The sequence below is a fragment of the Lampris incognitus genome, chromosome 19, assembly GCF_029633865.1.
Source record: "Lampris incognitus isolate fLamInc1 chromosome 19, fLamInc1.hap2, whole genome shotgun sequence".
In the NCBI taxonomy this organism is placed as follows: domain Eukaryota; kingdom Metazoa; phylum Chordata; class Actinopteri; order Lampriformes; family Lampridae; genus Lampris; species Lampris incognitus.
Window position 1 is genome coordinate 28,460,713 of NC_079229.1, and position 27,486 is coordinate 28,488,198.

The following is a 27,486-nucleotide window of genomic DNA, read 5'->3' on the forward strand; positions in this document are numbered from 1 at the left end:
ACTTCCAAGGGATAACTCCCATTTCCTTTTAATGGCTTTATTCATTAGACTTGTTCTGTCATGTTCTTGAAGGCTAAACTTCATAGCTGAAGCATTAAGTCATATGAGAAAGGAAGACAAAAAGGCCTCTTGGATAACACGATCCCTAAAAGCAAAACATTGAATCCCAATTTTCTCTTGCAGCCCGAATGTGAGCTGCAGTTTTCTGTTAATTGTTATTTTACGAGGCTAGTATTAAGTTTGTCTTGATGTATGTTCAATAATCCAGGTAAGAAAATCAAAGTAGGTTGAATCAGTTCGTCTATTGACAGATACGTTTCATCACTCATCTAAGTGGCCCCTTCACATGTATGGGGGGGGGGGGGGCTAAGAGAACAGTTTTGCAATGCTGTGAATGCAAACATTCCCAAATCCTCTGTGAATAGTTCACATGGCCATTGAAACTGTAGTTAATTGTCACGCCCATATTTGCATATAAAATTGGTCGCTGTTTTCGGTCATTATGCAACTGTATTGTTTACAAGGGTGGGGCTACCTGCAGTCAGTTTAGACAGAAGAGGTCATTTAGATGAGTGACGAAAATGTATGTCAGTAAACGTTGTATCCACATGAACTGATTCAACCTTCTTTGAAGTGTTAACTTTGCTGATCTTTCCCCATTGTCTCTGTCAGTGCACTTGATTACAATTTGTGGTGTAGCATCCCCTGCATAATGTCAGTGCTACCCTCCCCTTTTCCAAGATCCCGTCTCTGGCCTGGAGGGGAGCCCTCCTCCCAGTGGCACATCGCTGGCTTCAACCCCCAGCAACAGTTTGCTTTAGTGCTAGCATGCCTTACTAACTGGTGCTAACTCTCTCTCTCTCCAGAGGACACGCAAAGAAGGAGCAGACCTACAAAACCCACACAGACACAACCATGGGGGACTACTATGATATTTTAGGAGTCCAGAGAAATGTGTCGAAGGAGGACATCAAAAAAGCGTAAGTTCCCCCAGTGTGCTCTTGGGACTATTTTTACCCCACTGCTGCTCTTGTTGTTGTTGTTAGATACATGGGCCACTCAGAAGGATGCAATAGGTTAATTTTATCTCCCCTCGAGCAGGAGAGCAGGGGAGAGTGGAAAGAGATGCAGAAAGTTTCCACTCTTCTTGTAACCTTGCTCTTTTCAAATACCTTTCCCCCACACTCAATTGCTAAATTGGCCCACTGAACAGGGGCATGCTTTAGTCAACAACACCTCCTTGTTTGTTTATTCCCGACAAGCTATGCTTTTGACAAGTCACAAGTGTCATGTCTGGGCCGTTGTGTTTTCGGAGGTCAGTTGTTCAGTTGTATGGGGCATAAGGCTGTTTATCTGGTCTCCACTTAATGGTAAATTTGGTGCTCCTCTGTATATTTTTTTTTTCTTTGCCATCTGGCTTTTTTCCCCCTTCAATTTTCCCCTTTTTTATCTGGCCAATAACCCCGCTCTTTTTAAGCCGCCCTGGTCGATGCGCCACCCCCTCTGCCAGTCTGGAGGGCGCCCCGACCGACCAGAGGAGGTGCTAGTGCAGCGACCAGGACAAATACCCACATCCGGCTTCCCACCCGCAGACACGGCCAATTGTGTCTGTAGGGACGCCCGACCAAGTGCCATCTGCCTTTTATAAAAAAGGCATGAAGCACATAATGATCCAGTGGATCATGTGCTTAAAGATGGAGGCCTCCTTGTCTGACATCTGTGCTGTGGAACAAAGTTTCCAATTGAGAAAGTTGATAAATGCTGTTGTAAAAGATATTTCAATCTTTTTAGTAAACATTTTTTTCGTAGACTGTCAAAGCCGATCTTGGTTTATTACTGTCCTCTACTGAAGGCATGATTCAGATTAGTTCCTAGAAAAACCAACTCCACCAAATATCTTCTGAGTGTTCTAAGTTGATGGAAGTGTTGAAGGGACGCAGAAAGTAAATTAGAGCCATGAAGGCAGCTGATACTTTAAGTCCGAACAAGCATTTATATGCCATTGCTTTTTTCCATTGAATATACTGACCCTTGAATAAAGGAGGCTACAGTATGTCAGAGGTTATTAGCCAAGAAGCACTGTTAACGCTTATCTGGCTGACTAACCTTCACATCATCAGTCAGTCCTAGACTGCCAAATAATGTCATCGATTCAAACAAAACAGTTGACCAAAATGCTATTCACTATAGATGCATAAGGGAGTCAGTCCATGGATTGTGTGCAGGCTTTTGAATGAGCCTCAGTCTGCAGCAAAGCATGAGCAGGACCACTGCTGGTCTCGCTGTTCGTTCAGGAACAAAACAGCTGATGCAGCACAGACCGCTGTTTGTGTGCTCACACCACACGTCAGTACAGTTTAGGCTGTCTTTGTTGTTTGTGCTCGGGAAGGGAGAAAGGTTTGGGCTTTCTAGTGTGTGTGGTATTTAAGGGTGTCTGTTTGTGTACTTCAGTTTTGTGTGTTTACCTTTGTGTGTGTGTGTGTGTGTGTATTTGAGAGTGCCTTTGTGTGTGTGTGTGTTTGTTTGAAGGCATTGCAAGTGTGTATGCCAATAAAGTATTCATGATTGCCACTAAAACAAAACTGTACACTGATGAGCTAAATAAAACGTTATGACCACTCACAGGTGAACCCAATAACATTGATCATCTCCAGACAAGCGCACATGTCAAGATCTGGGTAGATTAGATAGTAAGTGAACAACCAGGAGAAATAAGCAGAGTAAAGACGTGAGCGACTTTGACAAGGGCCAAATTGCTATGACCATATGACTGGGTCAGAGCATCTCTGAAACAGCAAGGCTTGTGAGGTGACCCAGTCAGCAGTGGTGAGTCCTACCTACTAGGGTTGGGCAATATGACGGTATATGCCGTGCGATGGTAGAAATGTGTCCACCGGTAGAGATTTGGCTACACCGTTTCAACCACAGGAGCTGTGGTTTGAGCGGCAGTGCACACTCCATACCAGTTGGTGGCAATAATGCACCATAACGTTGCTTGCCAACTGCCATAAAACTAAAAAAGAAGAAGACGTGGAGCGACAAGAAAACATGGAATTGTTCTCATTTGGAACCTTAAAAGCTTCCATTTTGAAAGTGTTAGTTTTTAGTAAATTTTGACTGTTTGAGGATTTTGTTTTTAACTCAAGTATTGTCTCGTGAGCAAGTTGTTTTTTTGTATGTAAGTTCCAAGTAAAAGAAGAAAATGATCAAATGTGATTAAGTACGGTATGGTTGTTTTGAACCATTTCTTAATTGAATTTACAGAACATTTAAGCCCAATTTATGCTCCAAATGTCGGCTAGCAGACAGAAAATGTGTCGTGTACACGACAGCCCTGGGAGACACAAAAAGTGTCTCTCATGACGTCAAAATTGTCGAGAGACATCTGTCTGCTAGCCGACATTTGGAGTATCAATTGGGCCTTACTGTATCATGTTATTTACTGTTACTTTGATGTACGATCACATAAAGTGTCATAGAAGATTTTGACCATATTGCCCATCCCAGGACCTATCGACAGTGGTCTGAGGAGGTACAAACTGGCGACAGGGTGTTGGGCGTCCAAGGCTCATCGATGTGCGAGGGCAATGTAGGTTAGCCTGTCTGGTCTGAACCAACAGAAGGTCTACTGTGGCAAAAGTCGCAGAAAATTTTAATGATGGTTATGGGTGGAATGTGTCACAACACACAATGCATCGTGCCCTGTTGTGTATGGTGGGACTGCGTAGTCACAGACTAGTTAGACTGCCCATGATGACCCCTGTCCACCATCGAAACCACCTATAATGGGCACGTGAGCGTCGGAATTAGACCTTGGAGCAGTGGAAGAAGGTTGCCTGGTCCAATGAGTCCCATTTTCTTTTAGATCAGGTGGATGACCATGTAAGAGTGCCCTGTTGACCTGGGGAAATGATGGCACCAGGATGCACTGTGGGAAGATGACAAGCTAGTGGAGGGAGTTTGGTGCTCTTGGCAATGTTCTGCCTGGAAATCCTGGGTCCGGTCATTCATGTGGACGTCAATTTGACACATGCAACTTACCTTAACATCGTTGCAGACCAGGTACACCCCTTAATGGCAATAGTATTCCCTGCTGGCAGTGGCCTCTTTCAGCAGGATAATGCGTCCTGCCACGTTACACACATTGTTTGGGAGTGGTTTGAGGAACATGAGGAAGTGTTTATGGTGTTGTTCTGGTCTCCAAATTCTCCAGCTCTCAATCCGATTGAGCATTTGTGGGATGTGCTGGACTGACAAGTCCAATCCATGGTGGCTCCACCTGGCAATTTACAGGACTTGAAGGGCGGCACGGTGGTGCAGTGGTTAGCGCTGTCGCCTCACAGCAAGAAGGTCCTGGGTTCGAACCCCAGGGTTTTCCAACCTTGGGGGTCATCTCAGGTCGTCCTCTGTGTGGAGTTTGTATGTTCACCCCATGTCTGTAGTGGGTTTTCTCCAGGTGCTCTGGTTTCCCCCACCATCAAAAAAGACATGTATGTTAGGGTTAATACTCCTGTCTGTGCCCTTGACTGAGGCATGGCAAGACGAACTGGAGTTGGTGCCCGGGTGCTGCACGGTGGCTGCCCACTGCTCCTAGCTACACAGCTAGGATGGGTTAAATGCAGAGCAGAATTTCCCTACAGGGATGAAGAGTATATCACACACAAAAAAATCTGCTAAATGAAGGCTCTGCTGCTAGTGTTTTGGTGTCAGATACCACAGGACACCTTCAGAGGTCTTGTAGAGTACATGCTGCAGTGGTTCAGTGCAGTTTTGGCGGCACATGGAGGGACAACAGCATATTAGGCAGGTAGTCATAATGTTTTGGCTCGTCAGTGTATCGGCCAAGGTGTTCGTCCTTGGATAAAGGTCTTTTGCACACACTACTTGTCCTCCCATTTAAGGCTGACCCAAATGCTTCACAACGTTGAAGCCTTTGATCGTTGCCATGGTAATCGACGGCAAAATCAGTATTCGAAAAAAAATTCCCCCCTTTCCCCGGGAGACCGTATATGGCAGTTGGCAATATGGCACAGTAAAAACCAACTGTGTGATGGAGCCAACTGGATGGCAAAAAAACAAAAAACAAGCAAACACACACTACAGGACAATGGGGGTTTATGGTGAGCTGTTGTCGTTATAATTTGTCGGCGTCATCTTGATTTTACAGTCCTGCCTTCGTCCACTATAATGACTTCCGGTGTCCATGTGAACACAGCATACTAGTTCTTGTTTCTTCTACACCCAATGCAACGTCATAGGATGTGACTTACAGTTAGTTTGTCAAGATGTCAAACCCCCATCATAATGAAGCTTTGAATACTTGCTGCCGGTCTTAAGCTCAAAAAAAGATATTTGGGATAACCCTGCTCCAATTTTAAATGCTTAAATCCAGTTCTGTCTTTTTGAATACGACTACTATTTGAAACCCCAGTAATGATTTATATCCTCACTGTCTTCAGTCTACCTAACCTGAATATCACAGAAAGTTGAATCAGTTCATCTGGACACATTGAGAGAGAAACGTTTAATTACTCATCTAAATGACCTCTTCAGTCTGAACTGACTGCAGGTATCCCTACCCTTATAAACAATATAGTGGCATAACGACCGAAACCAACGTTCGGTTTCATATGCAAATTACCGTGACCATTAACTAGAGTTACAATGGCCATGTGTACTATTCACAGAGGATTTGGGAGTAGTTGCAATCACAGCATTGTAAGATGGTGACAGATGTACTCCTAGGTGCCCCCTAGATTCAGGGACGGTCGTTCCCTCTTGACATAAATGGCCTCTTTGACTCCCCGTTCAAACCAGCGTTCCTCCCTATCAAGGATGTGCACATCCTCATCCTTGGAAGAGTGGCCACTGGCCTGTAGATGGGTGTAGACTGCAGAGTCCTGGCCTAACGTGTTAGCTCTTCTGTGTAGTGCCAGCGTATGTTTGGTTTCCCAGATGTAGAAGTCACGGCAATCCTCCTGGCACTCAACAGTGTACACTATATCACTCTGTTTGTGTCGGGGCACCCGATCCTTGGGGTGGACCAATTTGTGGTGCAGCGTGTTTCGGGGTTTGAAAGCAACGGAGATGCAGTTTTTGGTAAATATGTGTCTCGACTGTTCCAACACTCCCGCCACATACAGAACCACCACTGGTTTATGCTTAGACAGCTGTTGTCCTTCTCTCTTCAATTGGCTGATGCATTGTTTGGGTGTCTTCCTGGCTTTGACAGATGCCTAGTTAGGATAACCACACTTACAGGCCAGACACACAGGACACATCACGTCACGTCACGTCGCCATCAACATTCCGTCAACGTTACTTTTGACCTGTCTCAGAGCGCACGCCGCGTCACGTCATGTTCAGCCCACGCGCAGCCGACGAAGGGCTGTAAAACCAGCATCTGTGCGTGGCAGAGACACGGGTAGAGCGCGAGAGGACGGAAAACGGTATCCGCGTGCGGCAAAAGGCACGAAAAGGGAGGTAAAAACAGCACGAGCGCGCGGCAGAGAAAGCGAAATGACCAACGGCACTAACGGCTGTTGCATTGGGATTAGAGAACAAAATTATTTTGAAACAGTAGTCCGTAAACAGCAGAACCAATATCATTATATCAACTTTATTTCTCATTATTACAATGTACTAGGGCTGGTTGACGGATCCGTCAGCCATCGAGAATTCAAACTCTGTAATTCTTGACGTTGAACGGAGCCATCGGACGTGACGGAACGTGGCTAGTGTGACACCTGTCATTGCTTCCAATTGATAATTTACTTGACGTTCGACGGTGGACATGACGTGACGTGTCCTGTGTGTCTGGTCATTTAACCAGGGCCTGTTTAAGGGGATATTTCTCCCCTTCCCCGGCCGCTGTCCTGTCCAGTGGGGATGTTGTCAGCTCGGTGGTACAGCATCCTGATGACTCCTAGTTTCTACTCAAGTGGATGACGAGAGTCAAACCTTAAGTACTGATCAGTATGTGTTGGTTTACGATAAACATCAACAATCAAATGCCCCCATCACCAATTGCAATTTCACAGTGTAAGAAGGCTAACCTGTCATTTTTCACATCCTCCCCGGTGAACTTGATGTGGTTGTCCACAGAGTTAACGTGGTCGGTGAAATGTGGTATGTCGGACCTGAGATTTAATTTCAACCCAAGCGTCGTCCACAGTTCGATTCAACAGCGGTGCCCCAATGACCTTTCGAGAGGTTATGGGATAGGTGAGGTGAGGTGAAGCCGTCCACAAATCTGAACCGATGGCTAGGTAGTCGTTATGCCACTGTATTGTTTATAAGGGTGGGGATACCTGCAGTCTGTTGAGACTGGAGAAGTCACTTCGATGAGTGATGAAACGTTTATCTTAATAAACGTTGTGTCCAGATGAACTGATTCACCTTTCTGTGATTTCCTTACCTTTATTATTGAGCATGCATAAAGGCTAACTTGAATATGTTTCACTCAACCCGTATTTACATATTTTAAGTTATTTCCAATAAACTGTCCTTGATTGTTGTGTTGTGGGCATTTGCTGGTGAGTCATTATGCATTTGTCTCTTTGCACCAGGCCTACTGTCAGACGTGTACATGGACGTGTTGATATTTTCATGATACACACTTTATTTGTGTATATAATTTGTGTCCCAGGTACAGAAAACTAGCATTGAAATGGCATCCAGACAAGAACCCCGACAACAAGGACGAAGCAGAGAGAAGGTTTAAAGAGCTGTCAGAGGCATATGAGGTGCTCTCAGATGGTAAGCTGGGTTTTTTCAGATGTATTTATGCACGTATGTATAGATGCGTCTCTAAATGAGCTTTTATTGAAAGTTTATCTGTTAATTTGAGGTATTAAGACAAGAAAGACCTGTTATCTTTTTTTTAAAGATAAGTGAGATCTTGCACTTGCTGTTTGACATCGTTTGTCCAAAACAAAAGTGTAAGCTACCTAAGTCACGTTTCTGTTATTACCAGATAATAAGTCTATGCCCATATCCAGATTATCTGTCTGCCAGTAAAGTCGGCACAGTGTTTTATAATCGACGTGTAGGTGGGGTGGCTCACGAGAGGGCTGGGATGTCTTATCTTGTTCATTGCAGTTGCACATTGCTCCCCCAGCAGCGATGGCTAGAAATGGGGCATTAATCATCTGCCCTCATGTGGCGCAATATCAAGATTGTTTGTGCCTTTGGATATATGGAAACTGAACATTAACTCATCGTTAAAGGTCTTAATTTACAAACCTCTTGTGAACTGGGGTTCGGGTTGTAATTTCATATTGCCCGTAGTCTTCAGAGGGTTGTCAGTGTGCCGTGTGGTGAAATGGGAATGAGCCCAGACTTCCTCTGATTGTTTAACGGAAGCTTTGATAAGGGTTCAGCATTCACATAAAGTTCCCATGGAACAGCTTTCAGAGCATGGCAGTCTTCCGCAAACTGATGTATATCTAAGTGAAATGAAACAGCCTGGTGGGGTTTTGCGAAGGAAGGGAGTTTGTTTTGACTAACAGCCAATAACCGCCGGGCATTTTTAGAATAATGTGGACATCGATATGCTATCGACTAGTTTCAATTGGACGGTTCAAGGTCACCCGTCTTCTCTCATTCCCACTCTCATTCACTGGATATATTTTAAGTGTATGTTCGCAGGTTCAAGGTGATGTCTCTAAAAACTTGTCAGGTAGATGAGACCATGGCTCTTATAAATGCAAAAATTAAGACTTTTTTTTTGTGAATTTCTACAACTGAGTTTTGAATAAATGTAAATTAAGTGCAGATAAAAGGGGTAACAAGAATGGAGGGGTGTGTGTGTATATATATGTGTGTGTGTGTGGGTGGGTGTGTGTGTGTATATATATATATATATATCGTGGGACCTCTTAAGTGTTCAGACAGAATTGGAGAAGTGGTTGATCAATTTATCTGAATCTAGTACATGCTTCAATTAATTAAATGAACACATCTGGTACGTTTGGGCTATGAAAGCACTGTAAAAGATTTTCACAATGAACATGGAGATACACTGTTGTTGACTGATGTAGACAAATATCGTGGGGAAGTTTTTGTGTTTCAAAAGCTGCACAGACTTTTTAATAGCTGAAATGTCTTCCTGCTCATCTGCTGTGACTCTCTATAATTCCTTATTGAACTTCCTGTTTTCCTCCTCAGATAACAAGAGGGATACGTATGACCGATACGGCAAAGAAGGCCTTTCAGGAGGCGGAGGAGGTAATAAAAAAATGAACTTGAAAAATAACCAGTGACTTTATATTGATGGTGTAGTCACAGTTGTTAGACGGTCAGTGCCCAGCTGGACATTTGAGCTTTTTCAGGCATCACATGCAGCTCTTAAATTATGGAAAATTGATTTTACCATTTCTGTCTTTTTTACCTAGTTTGACAAAAGGTCAGGAAATGTATTGGTAGCTGCGGTTGTTCTGACCCAGTACACCCAAGAAAGAGGAGGCTAAAATGTATTTTAAAGTAGCCGTGAATCCATTTTATTTAATGTACTGTGTGACATGTTGGTATAGATATTCTTCACATATAAATGTAGTAGCTTTGACATTGCAGTGCAGTAGCTGGATAACGTCATAATGTTCACCATCCCAGACTCTTCAAACCCATCCAATAAAACCTAAAGGTCTGGGAAAGTGTATGGCATTTAGAAATGGAAAATGTGTCTGAAACCCGAATTTAGATGTTTGATTTTACCTTTTAACTTTGGCTTAAAAAACCATTTTACTGGTGCCTCTGGCACTGCTTTCTGCAACCGCACCATTGTTAGAGAAAGTTTAAATAATTCAACATAGCAGGACAACATTCAGCACGTCATGTAACTCCCTCATAGGGCTTGTGTTGACAGCTGTATCTGTAATCTTATACACTGAACCTGTTTTTGTTATTCTTAACCTTTTTTCTGTCCTTTTCAGGCCATTATCACAATGGCGATCACTTTGGTGGAGGCTTCACATTCCGTAATCCAGAGGATGTGTTCAGGGAATTCTTTGGCGGCAGAGATCCATTCGCAGATTTCTTCGGTAAGGCCCTCTTGTCTCAGCAAGAAAGCAGTGCCCCTTGAGTGGTTACTGGGAATTCACTTTGTCCTAAAGTAGAAAACCAGGAGAAAAGCTAAAAAGGATGAGGATTTCACAATGCATTTTTACCCCACTACCTCTGCACACAACTCGTCATAGCTTTATCTGACTTTATATTCGTCCATGCTCGACTAGAAGTGCAAACAGTGTGGCGGCCTTTTCATCTGGTCAAGAATTGTGGAAAAAAATCTGTGACCTGGTTTTTATACTCATCAGGGAAATGGAGAAACAGAGGGAACATGGCCAACAGTCCCTTGCTGTTTGCTTAATTTAAATCTTAACGGTAGCGGCGCCATTTCCTAATTAGTTTTTCTATTAGATAGTATATGCTCCACTGCCCTGAGGACACGTTAAAAACCCAGAAAGCCTTTTTATAAAGCCTGGTGCAGATCCCTAAACCAACCCACAGTAGATCTGACTCACTCAGCCCTGTTCAGCACACAGACATCGGCCACACAGTGTTGCATGAAGGATGATACTACTGACCATCTCTGCTAAACACTGACCATCACTTCATCCAGCATTCAGTTGCCACCTACTGTACGGTTTAGACCTCTTAAAGAAGAGCAGTACTTTTGTTAAAATATGGCCCTCGATTGGATTTGTTGCAGAAGAGTTCCCAGTTCTGAAGGTCACTAGCTGGTGGGTGTGATGTCTACAGAGGGAATGCTGTTTTATTGCTGGCTGCTGTAGTAGCTGGCTGACCACTGCCTGCTTATTAGAGGTAAAGACAATGGGGTCTTGTCACATGGCGCCTAATGGCCGATTGTCAAACACACACACACACACACGCACACACACAGTTGTATTGAGAACAGTATTGTAATAGGAGTTCATTGCCTGGCTCAGTGGTGTGGAAAAGGCTGTCGGGGTACAGCCAATGGTCGATTGGAAGGCATGTGCAGTTCACCTCATGTAGCTCTAAATATGGAGTCCAGACGCAGACGGAGGACGGATATGAGCACCTACATCACTCAACTGGAATGCTTTCAAAAATAGCTTCCATATTAAAACAAGAGCTGTTGTAATAACGCCAAGCGTGTGTGTCCATGTGTCATAGCACATGTACAGTGCGGGGGAGATGTGAGCAGTTATGTGTGTGTGGATTTGTATTTGTTTGTCTTAGACGTTCTTTGAAAAAACTGCAACACAAGAACATCGGTGAATGCGCATGATGATTTGGAAAATGGTCGCACTCCTTTAACCCTGCTGAGTGTTTGAATTCAGACGGGACATTTACTGGATTTGAAGATGTATTGAGTAAACTAACTCAGATGTGTTAATATTGCATTCTGTAGTGTAGGGCAGCTGGTGGGAAAGCATCGTTGCTGTTTATCTTATTCAGTAAACAGTAACAGACAAAAGTAAGAGTTCCTGATTTATGAAGCTGTCAGTAGTATATGGTAGTATCAGAATTACAAGGAGGACTAAGCTCAAGTTCTATTTTGACCTGCCAACTGGTTTCCTCCATACAGATACGAGATCCAGGGTCTTGTTTGAGAGGCGCTAGCATGCAACTGGCTTTGTGCACTTAAAACATCCATTGCATCAAGTATTTTTTTCAAATTCATAACAAAGGCCTCCATGTAAAGATAAATATTCTGCAAGGCTAGCTGCAAATGTTTGAATACCCTTCTGGCAGGTTGGTATTGAAACATGAGTTCAGTATTGGGGATGTTTTTCCCATCTGTATCTGGAGGTTTTCTACAGTATCTTCATTAACTATCCTATAGTGTAGCTTACAGGATAATTAGTTAGATGATATCCAAACGAAATACATCCATCCGAAAACAGTTTTTATTGCAATGGAAGAACAGCCGAGTACATGTATTGAAACAAAGAAAACAAGACTGTCTGTCCACACAGCGGACACATTTGCATGAATGGGGGGTGGAATCCTGGCAGGGGTGAATTTTGGGCATGACACCCAGTCTAGTTGGTTCACTAACCTGCTAGCATATGTAGCACTGAATACACTGATTAACATCGCGTTATTTCCAAATATGTGAACAAAGGTAAAACTATCCATTCCAATACATTTTTGCCTCAGTGCCAAATGTGCGCGTTGCTTTGTTTGTAATTGGATCGCCTAAAAAAACGACCATGTGAAGCTTCACTGTCAACAGTCATGTGATCTGTAGTGTAATTCACTTGGAAGTGTAAACAAGGGACCGCTTGTGGCTGCCTTCAATATACATTATTTGTCTCGGGCTTCAATTTGATCTTATTGACTCAGTTTAGAACGAATATTTGGGCATTCGTTTGGAAAATGCACTGAATGGCTGAAACTTGGGGGGGGGGGGGGTATTTCAGGACAGCCTTAGTATTCTAAAGCTCCCTTTTTGCTTGTCTTTGCCGTTCTTGGCATGTAAGTGTAAAAAGTGAGAGTTAAGATGTATTGTAAAAGCCCACTGGAGTCTCCAGCCGCCGTTCTGCCCCGAGGCCTGTCCAGTGAGGGGCTGTGGACACCAGCTGCCTCGGTCGATCTGTCATTCTCCTCACAGACCGGGGAGGTTATGTTGCTGAGACAAATACAGTCGTGCTGTAAGGAGGGCTTAAAGGTCCTGGAAGGAGCACCACGTGGTCTTTCCTCTCTCCCCAACTCGTCTAAAAAGGGTCCTTTAAAAAAAAAAATCATTTCTGGAAGAGGCTGAACACATGGACGAGCCAGAAGTGAAATGGACTGTAGACATGCAAATCAAACCACTGACTTCTTCAGGTTTTCAGTCTCGGTCACAGTCTTTGGCTGTGTTACTGTCAGGTTTCTAAAAGAGATGAGCTGCGGGCTGTAATGTCATTCCTCAAGTCAACGGACACTAATGCAGCTACTGCCGTGCTCCAGGTCTTAGTAGTATTTTAAGCTTTCTATCAAAGGGGAGAGAGACAGCTCTTTCATTTCCTGCCACACACAAGGTTCAGAGAAGATGTTATGGGAGTCTTTATTTGGCCGTACAGCGGCAGCGATCCAGCCGTGTGCTGCTGGGATGACCTAGATTGGCAGCGTGCAATTAGTAGCGTGTCCACAGGGTTTTAAGTGAGACGTGTGGCAGCTTTTTTTTTTTTATTTCCCCCCCAATTGTATCCAGCCAATTACCCCACTCTTCCCAGCCGTCCCAGTCACTGCTGCACCTCCTCTGCCGAGCCGAGGAGGGCTGCAGACCACATGCTTCCTCTGATACATGTGGAGTCGTCAGCTGCTTCTTTTCACCGGACAGTGAAGAGTTTCACCAGGGGGATGTAGTGCATGGGAGGATCACGCTATTCCCTCCACCCCTGAGCAGGCTCCCCGACCGACCAGGGGAGGCGCTAGTGCAGCGGCCAGGACACATACCAACATCCGGCGTCCCACCTGCCGACACGGCCAATTGTGTCTGTAGGAACGCCTGACCAAGCCGGAGGTAACACGGGGATTTGAACCGGCGATCCCCATGTCGGTAGGCAATTGACTAAACCGCTACGCTACGCGAACGCCCTGGTGTGGCAGCTATTTTGAAAGAAAACAGTCAAGATTGGTCCAGAAATTCAGTGCTTTGTTTTACTGTTAAATTTATTTTTTCAGGAGCTTTTGAGTTTGTCTTTGCAGGCCTGTCATGATATGAAAGATGTGTTTACAATGCAATATGAAATTGATTTGACTGTTTTTTTAATGAAGGATGTCAGGTACTAACTGAGGAATTGATGTTTGTCCTTCTCACAGCTGATGACCCTTTTGAGGATTTCTTTGGTGGGGGTCGTAATCGCCAGCGGAGCCGAAGCAGAAACGGGGGGCCATTCCTCCCCAGTTTTGGGGGTTTCCCAGGGTTCGGGGCGGGGTTCTCAGGGTTTGATTCAGGTACATACTCGATCACTTGTGCATATATTGCACAGATGTTTTTTTATTCATATTATTATTACATTATTATACTTGTAGCCCCCCTTCCCATCCACCCCTGTATGTCTGTCATGTTTATCTGTTGTCTTGTTTCACCCTGTTCATTGTAAAGCGACTTTGAGTATTAGAAAAGTGCTATATAAGTTTAATTTATTATTATTATTACAGCTACTAGTGCTGTTGCTCACTGTTTGCTTTTAAGCCCCATCACTGCCTACCACCAGGACACAGACTCGCACCCAACACGTGTCCATGTCTGTTACTGCTATGCCTTTGCCATCATCCTCTATCCTCTCCTTTTCTGTGTCTGCTTGTCTGTCTCTCCCTTGTCTTGCTTATGAGCCACTAAACTTTTAGGAAAGTACAGGAGATAAATCATTACATTTAGTAGTTACTAAGCCCCAGATTTGTAAGGAGGCGGGGGTTGTTTGACTTTTATCGACTAGATGAATTACTTGTGCCACGGTTGCAGTGTCTGTACTACCACACAGGAGGATGCCAGTCTTCAAATGACTTTCTGTTCTCCCCACAGGCTTTACCTCATTTGGACAGATGGGCGGAGGGGGCTTCGCCTCCTTCTCCTCATCATCCTTCGGTGGCGGGGGAGGAGGGATGGGTAATTTCCGATCCGTCTCAACCTCCACCAAGTTCATCAACGGCAGAAAAATCACCACAAAACGGTGAGTCAATGTCAGGGTCACCGGGCCCCCGGCAAGCCCTCACTCCTGCCAAAGCCCGATGTGTTTTGCCTAAACGGCGTTTCGTGTTTTCTCTTTTTGTCCACTAGGATTGTGGAGAACGGCCAGGAGCGGGTTGAGGTAGAGGAGGATGGTCAGTTAAAATCTCTAACCGTCAATGGTAAGGAGCAGCTCCTAAGACTGGATAACAAGTAATTATTTCAGCACAACATTCGAGGCAGCGTTCAGTTTTCACTCCTGGAAAAAAAAAAGTCAAACTTGCCTGAATGGCACCATGTGGCCGGCGGTGGTTTGTCTCTCTCTCGCTCTCTCTCTCTCTCTCCCTCTCTCTCCATTTCCTCCTGGTGATATTCGCACCTCATTCCCGGAGAAAGAATTAATTTTTGTTTCCGCTTAGCAAAAAGGGGGGGCGAGAGATGCACAAAATACTTGTATTTATTTAGGATTACCTTTTTGTTTTTTTGGGACCATCTTCCTAAGACCAGAGTGTTTTTGTTTTATTTTTAAATGTACCTACTACTTCTGTCATTCATACGAGGTGGTTATAATTTTTTCATTTTTAGATGTAGGAGGAAATCCAAGAAGTTCTACATCTGAGCTCAGCATGTCATACTTGCTTTTTCATTTGACCAATTTAACCAAGTGAATGATAGAAACTTAACCCTTCTGCCCTAATGTCTTTTAACTTGAATTACACCTTGCTAACCTGTTACCTGTGTTCATCTTCATGCCTGTACAAAAATGAATGATTTAGCTGATTGATTAATAAATTGATACTATTAATGTGCATTTAAATTGCTTTCGTATTTGTTCATATATTTGTTTGGATTACCACAGCGTGTTTCTGTTCATTTCTGCATGTTTGCTAATGCCAGAGGGCTGCTTGTATTTCACTGTAATTGTTCCACCTGCTCAAACCATAATCCCAGAACACAGACAGGACGTTGTTATTGGACAACTGGGGGATTTTATGTACTTTGTGTAAAAAAGAAAAAAGGCAACTAGGTTCCAGATTTGGTCAATAAACTTGAGTTTGTCTTTGTGGGAGGGCTGTCAGTCACACGGTGTCTGTGTGGTGTTTCTGTTGGCTCAGCCCACACTCCTCGGATCTGCAAGGTGTGTGTGTGTGTGTTTGCCTGTTCACACTTAAAACCTGCTTCACAAAACCACGAGAAAGAATCTGCGGCGGCTGCTTTTTCTAGTGAACGCACCACCCATCACATCACTCACAGTGTGCATTATTTTAACCTACTAATATCTCAGTCTCACTTTAGTTGACCAGGATCATGTAACCTTTTTTCATATCCTTTTGTTTTTATAAATGCACTACAATGTGCCGCAAAACCAGTATGCAGTGTTACTTTGAAATGAAGAAACATACTTTTGAATGTGTATTTATAGCAAATGTGTGCATGTATATATTTACATTCTGAAATGACTTCTTACTGCAAGGTAGGTAGGTGTGTTTACCTCCTAATGGCTCACACATAGCAAGCAGGTAAACCAGTCTGTCTCCAGAGCTATAGGTCTCTTATGCTGTCCCTCCCATCTGGAAATACTATCATGGTCTTGTAAAAGTGCTGATGGTGCATCTTCTTGAAGACGTCCCAGGACACATACCCTGACCTCTCTTTAGATTGACTATCTCGGGAACTCAAATCAATCAAATCTGTTTTCGAGTTCCCGAGATAGTCAATCAAATTTTCGAAATTAAACGGATTCAAACGTGCACGGTGAGTAAAGTCTGCAGCAGCGCTAAAACTGGTCCCTCCATTTGGAAACCACCAGTACTCGGGGGGGGGGGGGGGGCTGATTGTATTTGGTTTTGCAGCAAATCTCTAGAGACGGGAGAATCGCTTCAGACCGAAAATAGTTACTGATGGTATCTGGCAGGGCAGATGACTGTGGTCTCAGTTAATTGTGTTTGTGTGTGTGTGTGGGGGGGTGGGGGGTGGAGAGAAAAGTACGCATGTGTGTGCGTGCACGGTCGCCGGTCCTGTGGAATGCGCCGCGGGCTGGTTTATTTACATAAGCCGCATTTTTCACTGAGACGAGTCGGGAGTGGGAGCGGAGCCGCCAGGGTTGAGCAAGAAGAAGCGGGGCGGGATGTGCATGTTTGAACACCTCCCTCGCAACGCGGCCGTGGTGCTCGGGGCCGCAGGGACGTTACACGGCTTAACGACTTGTAAACTCTGTTGTGGCCCGTGTTCGGTGGGATACGCAGCAGATACTGCGTGTCTTTCGTAGTACTCTTGAGGGCAGCCATCTTCCCCCCCCCCCCTGCTGGTGCGGCGTCTTTTTCTGATGGGGGTGGGGGTGGGCTGTTGCTAGGTGACACGGCAGCCTTGTCCTTACAGGCTGATATGGTTGGGTGACCTCTCTTTCTTTCCCTCTCTCGTCTCTTTCAGTCTGCGCGTCACTCCAGCCGTTTCCTCATATGGACTCCGGACGACGTCCGGACACTCGGATCCGGCCGTTGTCCGGAGTTGCTCTTCCACACACATCTAGAGCTAATTAACCCAAGAGGATTAAGTCCGTATCAGACGCGCGCTCACCTGTTGGAAACAGGCGCCAGCCCCGCTTAAATCAAACGGGAGTGACGAAGATGACGGACGCGGAGGCTACCGACTCATCCGTAATGATGACTGGTTTTGTGTTGACATCAATACACGCACTTTGGACGCATCCGCAATATCAACGGGTGGGGGTGGGGGTGACGGGCACGGTACCGCACCATTCGCACGATAGACACGTCATCAACGCGCCCACTGGCTCGCTGTGTACTCCGGACAATGACCTGCTCTATTCTCACTCACATGGGCTCAGTCGGACGTTTTTGTGCTCGGGAGCGGGGTGGGTTCAGTCCGTTAATTCGATAAGTCTCTCTCTCTCTCTCTCTCTCTCTCTCTTTCTCTCTCTCTCTCCCTTTCTCTCTCTCTCTCCCTCACTCTCTCGCTCTCTCATCGTCTTGCCCGAGCAGCAGAAACCCAGTACATCATAAGGATCGGACGTGAAGAGCGTTCACCTGGAAATGCTAAATATACACAAACGTTAGTAATTGGTATTTATTGAAACGCAGTACGATAACCTACACATCATCCTCGCTTTAATATTAAGATCTAACGGTTTTTTTATGTCCGCCTCTGTAATCTCTAGTATGCTGTTTGAACGAAGTCACCTGACCACGAGGAGGCAGCGAGTCAAGCTGATTTGCAGCAGTCTCGTGGGCAATTCTGCGTCATGCATCGTTTAAAATAGTACTGTAGCCCCCTCTGCTGGATGAGAACGGAACTTAAAATGTTTTCGTTAAAATTCGAAAATTGGCACGATCTGCACCCACGTCCACTAGATGACACTGTTTCAGTACAAAAGCAGACACGGCGTGATGGCAAAATGATAATTTCTCTTCCAGACACCGACTGATGCTCGTCACGTTAGATGCAGACGGAGCAGCCCACATGGTGTCGGATAAATATTTGTTGTGTCATAAAATAAAAACAACAAATCCATCCATCTGCATATCTGAGCAGCGCTGCTATCTTATTTGTCCCCATCTGTCAAAAATAAAGTGGGTCATGAAATAACCCTCCTTTAATATGGGGTAGTCCTCGCAAAGCCCACGTTTAAGGATTTGTTCTAACAAAATTCAAATACTCTTGTAGGCTCAACATTGTCCTTTCATTTTCTGTTAGGGGACACCTATCCATGCCCATCCATTGTCAAACAGTACCGTCACACGGGCCTCTGTGAATCATAAGCATTGGCTTGTTGCTGGCCGTAAATGACATTCGGCATTTGATACCTTATCTAATGTGCCTGTGTCTATGCTACAGCATTGTCTGAAGCTTCCTTTGGCCCCTGCCTACCTTATGGGTGATGAGAAAGATAAGCTGCCAGCTTTTCTCGTGCTGTGTCTGAACAAGGACACAGACACTATCTCTCTGTGCTTGGCAGCAGTGTCATATCGGCACAACGCTGCCTGCTGCAGAGGTTTTTAATGGTGGGGGGTGGGGTGAGGGGCAGTGTGTTGTCATCTCGGGTGAACCATCTCAACAGTAGTTTTTCCTTCAGGATCCATCAATACGCTTCTGAACCACCAGGCTGTTTTGTAGTGACAGATTTTTATACTGCCTGTGTTTTATTCCTTCTTACTGGGTCTAATAGCCCAGAGCAGAGAACAGAACAGAGTGCATTTGTATTGTGTGCATTAACACACAAATCATGTGCGTGTTACCTATACACACACACACACACACGTGTTCCTGTGCACAGGTCCAAATGGCCTTCATAGGTGCTGCACGGTGGTTGTGGGTCTGAAGACAAATGACAAGGCATTTCTCAAGACAACAGTCGTAAATGAAAGCGCTCAGGAAACTTGAATGTTTGATTGCCTGCTCTGGTTTTCAAATGAGGCCTCCTTTACGAGCATTAAAGGATCATTATCATCGCCGCACTTTGATTTCATGTTGTTGAAATTAATTGATAATGGATTATACATCTTGATGCGGGGGGAGGATGAGTCTTATCACCCAGGTAACCGGCTCCTAAGACACAAATATTGATCTGGTGGAGGAGAGATGCTGTGCAACAAAGACAGCAACCTCGGACCGGCTCCGTACAGCTCTGTTTCCCCCTCTGCTGGACTCCATAGGCTCACCCGACATCTTCCACAAGGGGAGCAAGGGTGCGTTTGAATTGGTTGCTTTTCAAAGCTGGACGGAGACAAGGGAAGGCCAGTCTCCAAGTCCGCTGGGACCTGCCCTCTCCCCGCTGTGTGACTTCTCTGTTATAGAAGATGGATGCCGGCTAGTGATTGTCAGCTGTGAACCTGATTTACAAACCCCGCAAAAGGAGCCGAGAGCCCACAGCAACAGCAACATAAATCTTCATTGGACAACAAGACAGTCAGTCAAAGTATGGCCTCACCACGTCTTATTCGGCGCTTTCACCCCCAGTGACAAAATAAACCCCATGTTCTTTATGTGTGAAACTCCAATATGCTTGCGAGCCACTTCTGACAAACAAATGGACCGGGGTCAAAATGGCTGACCTGTGGTAATAAAAACGCCCTTTCGGAGAGTATTGAACCCAGTGATATGTGACACGCAGGCCAAGATAAAACGCCGCCGCGCTGCAATGAAATCCCAACTTTGCATGTGGTTTATGCAATCAAAACCAGTGATTTATGGGACTGTGACGCGCTTTATTTCATATTCAAAGAAGCCGTTTTAAGATCGCTCCCGGTCCCAACAGGTATACAGCTGCTTTGTCGAGCGAACCTGCCTATACGTCGCCTCTAATGACTTGTGATTTGTCTAAGGCCGTGTGGCTATTACAGACACTATGGAGGAGACATTCAGAGCCGTTGCAGATCTCCTCTCAAATGAGACCAGGTTCTGCACGGGGAAGCATCTGGTCCTCTTTTCTTCTCCTCTTCACCGCTTTAATTACACAACACAATGGCAATGAGATCTGCCTGTAATCTCCCAGCATAATAAGTCCCCCCCTCTCCCCTTATACCCTGCCTGCCACTAATTCAATATAAATGTAAATTACCTTGAGAAAAGAAAAACCAAATCTCATTTTATTTACATGACTAATCACAATAAAGTCGGGCACATGAAATATGAATGAAATATACGGTCGGCGCTTGAAAGGATGGCGGGGGCCACGCCTGCCCTTGGGACTCTTTGAACTTCTCCTTGTTTTATGTCCTCTTTGTCGTCTCGCGCTCGTGGCATCAGTGTACCATCTTGTACTCGAGTGCTCAACTCGCTGTAAAACATGGACGAGTCTTTTTTCTCTCCTTTGATTGTGTTCACAGTACCAAAGGCACCGCTATGTTTCGCTTTCCGCTCGCCCTCTTTTGCAACGCAACACGCGCACACACACACACCCTCTTTTACAATATACACACACCCTCTTTTACAATACACACACATACACACACACACACACACCCTTTTGTAATACACACACACATACCCTCTTTTGCAACACACACACAGGTGTGTGTGTGTGTGTGTGTATTGCAAAAAGATGATGTGTATGTTTGTTGCAAAAGAGGGTGAGGACACACATTCCATATCAGGCAAAATTAGAGGTCTCAGTTTCACCTGTGGTCATCCTATAATGGCAGCACACATACGTATGAGAAAACTTCACACACACACACACACACACAAATCTTGTTGGTACCCTTAGCTCATTGAGACAATGCTTGATTCCTCCTGAAGAGTGATGAAATGAAAAGCTATTTTGTCGTGCATCCTTGCATGCCTTTGGTATGTCACAGAATAAAGCACAGAGGCCGTGTAAAGAGATGAATTATTCTACAAAGATATTCTAAACTGGCCTGGACACATTTGTTGGTACCCCTTAGAAAAGATAATTGGATTATAGTGACATTTCAAACTAATTACTTTCTTTAATCAGTATCACACATACATCTCCAACTGTGTAATCAGTCATCCAGCCTATTTAAATGTAGAGAAGTTGTCACTGTGCTGTTTGGTATCATTGTGTGCAGCACACCAAACATGGACCAGAGAAAGCGAAGGACAGAGTTGTCTGAGGAGATCAGAATGAAAACAAGAGACAAGCATGGTAGAGGTGAAGGCTACAAGACCAGCTCCAAGCAGTGTGAAGTTCCTGTGACAACAGCTACAAATGATACTAAGATGTTCAAGGTCCATGGAACTGTAGCCAGCCTCCCCGGGCTTGGCCGCAAGAGGAAAATCAACCCCAGATTGAACAAGAGGATACACGCTGGACTCCAAGGTGAAGGCGCATCCGTTTCTGATTGCACCATCCGTCGCTTTTTGAGTGAAAGTGGGCTCCAAGGTGAAGACCCAGGAGGACTCCACTTTTGAAAGAAAACCATAAAAAAGCCAGACTGGAACTTGTTAAAAAGCATTATTGACAAGTTACAATCCTTCTGGAAGAATGTCCTTTGGACAGATGGGTCAAAACTGGAGCTTTGTGGCAAGTTACGTCAGCTCTATGTTCACAGACGGGAAAAAATAAAGCTTTCAAAGAAAAGAGCACCATACCTACAGTGAAACGTGGAGGAGGCTCGGTTATGTTTTGGCGCTGCTTTGCTGCTCCTGGCACAGGGCGCCTTGAATCTGTGCAGGGCACAATGAACTCTCAACACTATCAAGGCCTTCTGGAGTGAAATGTACTGCCCAGTGTCAGAAAGCTCGGTCTCAGTTGCAGGCCATGGGTCCTCCAACAGGACAATGACCCGAAACACACAGCTAAAAGCACTCAAGAATGGATAAGATGGACCATTCTCAAGTGGCCCTTTATGACTCTGCTCTGAATCCTATCGAACATCGATGGAAAGCTGAAACTTGCAGTCTGGAGAAAGCACCCATCACACTTGAGACCGCTAGACTTGAGACCGCTGCAGCAGTTTGCTCAGGGAGAGTGAGCCAAAATACATGTTGCCAGGTGCAGAAGTCTCACCGAGAGCCACAGAAAGCGTTTGATAGCAGTGACTACCTCGAAAGGTTTTTGACAATGCCATTTGTTTTATCATTTACAATATCATATTGAATAAAAAAATCAAATGCAAAGTCTGATTTCTATTAAATATGGAATAAACAATGGTGGGTACCAATTACTTTTGTCAGTTTGAAGTTATTTTGTGCATTCTTCATTTTTTTGTGGAGGGGTACCAACAAATTTGAGCACTTCTGTGTGTGTGTGTGTGTCTCTGTGGATAAATAGACTCGCTAGCCCTTGGCTAATGGGTCGGACCCTTTAGTTGATTGGTTAACGTAGTCGCTTGTGATGCGGGAGACCTGTGTTTACGGCCTAGCTGCGGCGGTTCCCGGCTGCTTCCTGGACCGCGTCCCGGCTGTGACGGTTCCCTCCATCGGATGCGCTTCCCAAAGGAGGGGGGTAGTGTAATGTACAGGAATAAGTAGACACGTTAGCCCTTCGCTAACAGTACGGATATTTTAGTAGACTAGTAGAATTCGCTTCTCTCTCTCTCTCAATATATATATGTAACTGTTAAAAGTAGCACTAAATGGGTCCGCGGTGGTGTAGCGGTCTAAGCATCGGCTTGGTGTCGATGCAGTTGCCCACTGGGGACTGGGGTTCGCGCCCCGGTCTCGTCAGATCCGACTATGGCCGGACTCGATGAAGCAGCAGTCATTGGCAACGCTGTCTTCGGGAGGGGGGCGGAATCGGCTTGTGTTCGTCACGTGAATGCGTCTCTGTGTGTGTCGGGAAAAAACAGTGGTTCGGCCTGGAGTCGCCTTGTCACAAAAGTGGGGAGGCGGTCTCTTTCGAGACTGCCGGCCGGAGAGATGCAGTTGGCGAACGCATGCAGTACGAGGGTGGGTGTTTGAATTAAAATAGGGATCGATTGGCCACTAAATTGGGAGAAAAAAGGGAAAAATCAGAAATAAATAATAAAAAAAAAGTAGCACTAAATAAAATTAAAGAAAAAAGAACACAGACTATTAAACATGCTGTACTTTTTATGATCAACGATGTAGGTACAACGAAATCTTGGTAATTAAAATGAATGTTTTTACTATTACACACCATGTAAAAAAAAAATCTATGGTTCAGTCTACTATATGAAAATGTCTTATGATGATCTGTAGGTATTTTTTTGTCGAAAAAACAGATTTCTGTACAAAAACGCTCTCTTTTGCACCTCCTTCAAGTTCAGCAGCACGTGATGGTGATGACGGTAATGAATACGGTGACCAAACCACAGATGACAATGGCAACTCCGAAAACCAACTCTTCTTAAATAGGATAGGTGTACGGATCGGAGGGTATAAACCGATCTAGGTGAGATGAGAACTCAGAGTGAGGTCATTCGGCTGGCACAAAGACTCAGGCAGTGCAGCGAATTGGGGGGGGGGGCAGCCAGTCGGCTATGGGTCCGACTCGTTAGCCAAGGCCTTGCGGGTCTATTTATCCGTGTACGTTACAATAGTTTAACTCCGGATTAAGTTAAGACAAGGTCGACGTGTACACGGACACTTTCCAGGGGAAAAGACAAAGATGTGAAGTGGAAGCTTACTCTCGGTATAAACAGCAGCGTGTTTTAAGCGAAGCGTTAACGCCTCAAATCATACATCATTTTAAAGCTCCCATGGAAAGAAATGAAATGTATTTTCATTCTTCTTTCCTCTGCACTTACTTAACATCTGTGTAACGCTATGCCATAGACATTTACAAATAAACATTTCATTTCATGTTTGTGTTTGAGAATACCGTAGGAGGAGGAATACAAGGATTTCTTTCATTTACGTCATCCTGCACTCGTGGGCGTTCACCAACACACATGTCCAACGAATGCATGAGAGCGAGCTTTAGAAAGACGGGTGAAACTAGCCAATAGCAATATCGAGATCCACATTCTTCTAAAAATGCCGGGTTGTCAATCAAATCAACCTCCCTCCCCTAACAAATGTCCACCTGACCTGGTGTTTCGTTCAGATAGACGTATGTCCAGCCGCGGAAGTTCGCCGTCCTCAAATGCCATTCCATGGGACCTTTACCAATGATTGCAGCAAGGTCCCAGGAAATGAAGATTCAAAGGGGCGGTACCCGTCACATGATTGACGGATGAAACACAGCGGATGAACCACAATTTAACCTTAACCACAACCTAACCTTTAACCCTAACCTTAAATTTGGATACCCGGTTGCATGCTGCTGTCCAGAAAGAAGGTCTTTAACATTATTCCCTAGTTATAGTAATACAGGGGTGTGTGCCCAATGCTTTTTTCCCCAGGGTACTGGGAACCCTATCCTGAAAACCTAACCAATCAGCCAGCGGGTACCGCCCCTCTGCATCTTTGTGGGATTTAGTGACAACTGCATGTGCACATACTATTAAACCGCAATCATAATTTCTATCCCTGCACCAACCCCCCACCCCCCCCCCCCACCCATCTCTGCTCCTCACCAGACGCCGCTGCTGGAGACAGCCTGGAGGAGGAGTTCTGTCGCCGCAGACCGAGCGCCCTTCCCAGCATCCCCCTCCACCAGCGCTACCTGAGGAACACCCCGCAGAACAACCCCCCTGAGACGGAGGAGGAGGAACAGCATGGTCTGGGACTAACGAGAGGTCTGCCCAAAATATCAGCCAACACCCCCCCCCCAAAAAAACCCCACACAGACACAAACACACACATCACAGTGGAGCTGATTAATGAATGGCAGGCAGGGCCTAGCTTAAGGAGTACAGAGTCTTGCTAACAGCGGGCTAATCATCTGCCTTTATGTCAGACGACCGCACAAAGGACGGTGATGACAAAAACACACCGGAATTGATTGGCAGGTGTAAACACGAGGATGGAGGTGTTCATTAGGGAGCTGTGTTCTACTCCGCCGTAATGACTGGAGGTCAAAGTTCAAACCTCTGTTTTCTGCCAGGGGGTCAGGAGGTTGCACACAATAGCTGAGCAATTACCCACAACACTTATACGCTGAATGTTTTATAATGACGGCCTTGGTTAAGTGTGGGTTCATTTATTGTTGCTGCACCTTTTTCTTGATGGTTATGGTGTCAGTACAAAAGGACGTCCTTCTTATTTGCTCCTTGAGGTAATGAGACAAGTTAATCAGATATGGGTCCCTGTTTTAGCAAGTGTAACATTTTGAGTTGCTGAGTCGCGAGATGCTATTTCTGCCTAAAATAAATATGAGTTGACCTGCTGAACATCAGAGTACTACCAAACATAGATGATTTCTCTGGTCTTCTTTTCCTCCGCAGGATACATGGACACCAAAAGGAAGAAACTGTGGCTAAAGGACGCAGAATCCAAAAAGAAAAGAGCTCCACGATTCGTCCCTCGATGTGGGGGAATCGGTGCCTGGTTTTAAACCTTCCCCACACCGACCATACGTGCACATACACACACATGTTGGCAGGAACACTGTCAATCATTCGTGGCATTAGTGCTTCTTAGCAAACTGTTGTAAGCCCAGCATCCCTACTGCTGCACTATATCTTCTCATGTCTATCAGCGCCACAGCGCGGAGCTTAACTCCCATCCGTCATCCCGTATGCAAGTTGCTATTCAAATTTTCATGCTCGTTCTATATGCCCCATCTTTTCTCCATCTTCCAACACATCATCTCTCATCACCCGAACGCCACAGTCTACGGAGACCATCCCTCGCTGTTGGTTTCCGAAATACATATTTAATAGTTAAGTTTCTGCTAATGTCGTGTTTATTTGTGGGGAGAACGTTTGACCCTAAGGATGTACAGTGCACATTCAGTTAACACAAAATCCTCTTTGTTATCGTAATTAATCTCCAAAGATTGGACGTTCCCACTTTTTGTTTTTGTTGTTGTTGTTGTTGTTGTTTTTAGAGAAAATGTAGAAATTGTTAGTGTTTGAAAGGGGTTAGGGGTGTGTGGAGGATCACAGAGGCTTTCTTACTCGATAGGTGAGGAAAAGGCTGCAACCAACACTTTGCAGAATACGATGATGCCGAGGATGAGTGAACGTTGAGTTTTTTGGTGGGTCGTCTTTTTGATGAGGAAGGGCAAGGAGGACATGTAAGAGGACAAGGAAAGGAAAAGCGGTATTCGTTACGGAAAAAGCGAACAACCCCTTGTCACGCCGCTCGTCACCATACATGAAAACTGACAACGGCGTTCTTGTAAGTTGGATTGATCCCTTCTGTTGGTATTCACACAAGGTGACAAGGATTAACTGCTCACAAAGTTACTGTTTTCGCTCTTTTTGTAGGTTTTTTTTCTATTGAGTGGGTTCAGAAAAACGTCTTCTTCACCTTCCATGTTGTGGTTTTAAATTATTATTATTTCTTAAATAACCCATTTGATCAAATCTGACCTAATCATTGTTAGGTTATGTTCATGCTGTGCCAGAAATGCAAGCATCAGACATGTTCATTTTTTACAAACACCTACCAATAAAAGCTTATAGTAAAACGTAGTGTTGTCACAGGTTTCCGTCTTTGTTTTGTACTGTATGTCATACAGTGAGACATGTCAAATCATAGATCACATCATAATTTGTCATATCGCATATCATTTGTCATTATAATGGATACTATAATGATGGAAAGATCCAAGCTAACCAACAAATTCCTTCAAAAAGTTAACTTAAGCTAATAAATATAATGGCACGATCAACAATATCTGAGCCAAGATGTTGACGAGAACACAAGATCTTCAATTCAGCACATCAAACAGCCTCAAATATCGCATCCTGTGAATTTTAATTAAAATACTTCTTGCTTTGAGAAACCAATGCGACCCCTTTTCCGCTCTATCTGCCCACGAAGCTGTCGGTGTATTTCTCCATACGTTAATTAAGCGGGGCGCAGTGGATCTGGTTTGGGTGAAAATTTTATTTATTTATTTTTACAGGCAGTCTGTAGGAAGCAGTGGCAGCAGTACTCTGGGTCTATTTTGAATGAGCCTGCAGTGCTCTGTATTATTCATGCAGGAGAATGCATGCACGGGACCCGGCGAGTCGTTTGGCCCGTGTTCCCATGCAAGCAGCGGTCTCCAAGGGTTTAATTAAAACGGCGTCGAGGCAGTGGCCCATCTCCCATCTCCAATCCACTGCCTTTCATTTACACTCCTCCTCCCCCTCACTGTGTCATTACTCAACTGTTTCTGACTAGGAATAACTGCTAGATCCTCCCTGGTGACTTCCGCTCAGGGGGCCGTCTGCCTCTTTAAGAGCTGGGCTGACCTACCTGTCAGCCGCGACCACTTCCTCCATCTACAATGAGGCATACTTATAACGGCTTTATAAGTGGTCACTAATAGGTAGTAACTGATTTAGCGGCGCTTTATA

The 27,486-nt window shown here is 44.9% G+C and overlaps 1 protein-coding gene across 2 annotated transcripts in view; it reads left to right on the forward strand.

Annotated features, from left to right (window-relative positions):
* dnajb6b (DnaJ heat shock protein family (Hsp40) member B6b) overlaps positions 1-26,608 on the forward strand; it is a 39,436-nt gene extending 12,828 nt beyond the window's left edge. Inside the window, exons 2-10 of one of the 2 annotated variants that reach the window (XM_056299117.1) lie at positions 867-980; positions 7,649-7,758; positions 9,169-9,228; positions 9,933-10,040; positions 13,795-13,929; positions 14,501-14,648; positions 14,756-14,826; positions 24,613-24,771; positions 25,420-26,608. In XM_056299117.1, the coding sequence (XP_056155092.1) occupies positions 916-980; positions 7,649-7,758; positions 9,169-9,228; positions 9,933-10,040; positions 13,795-13,929; positions 14,501-14,648; positions 14,756-14,826; positions 24,613-24,771; positions 25,420-25,529 (966 nt within the window). In that variant the 5' untranslated portion in view covers positions 867-915 and the 3' untranslated portion in view covers positions 25,530-26,608. Of the gene's footprint in view, positions 1-866; positions 981-7,648; positions 7,759-9,168; positions 9,229-9,932; positions 10,041-13,794; positions 13,930-14,500; positions 14,649-14,755; positions 15,736-24,612; positions 24,772-25,419 lie in introns of those variants that run through there. The other variant, XM_056299118.1, reaches the window with a different exon arrangement.
* Positions 26,609-27,486: the final 878 nt, after the last annotated feature.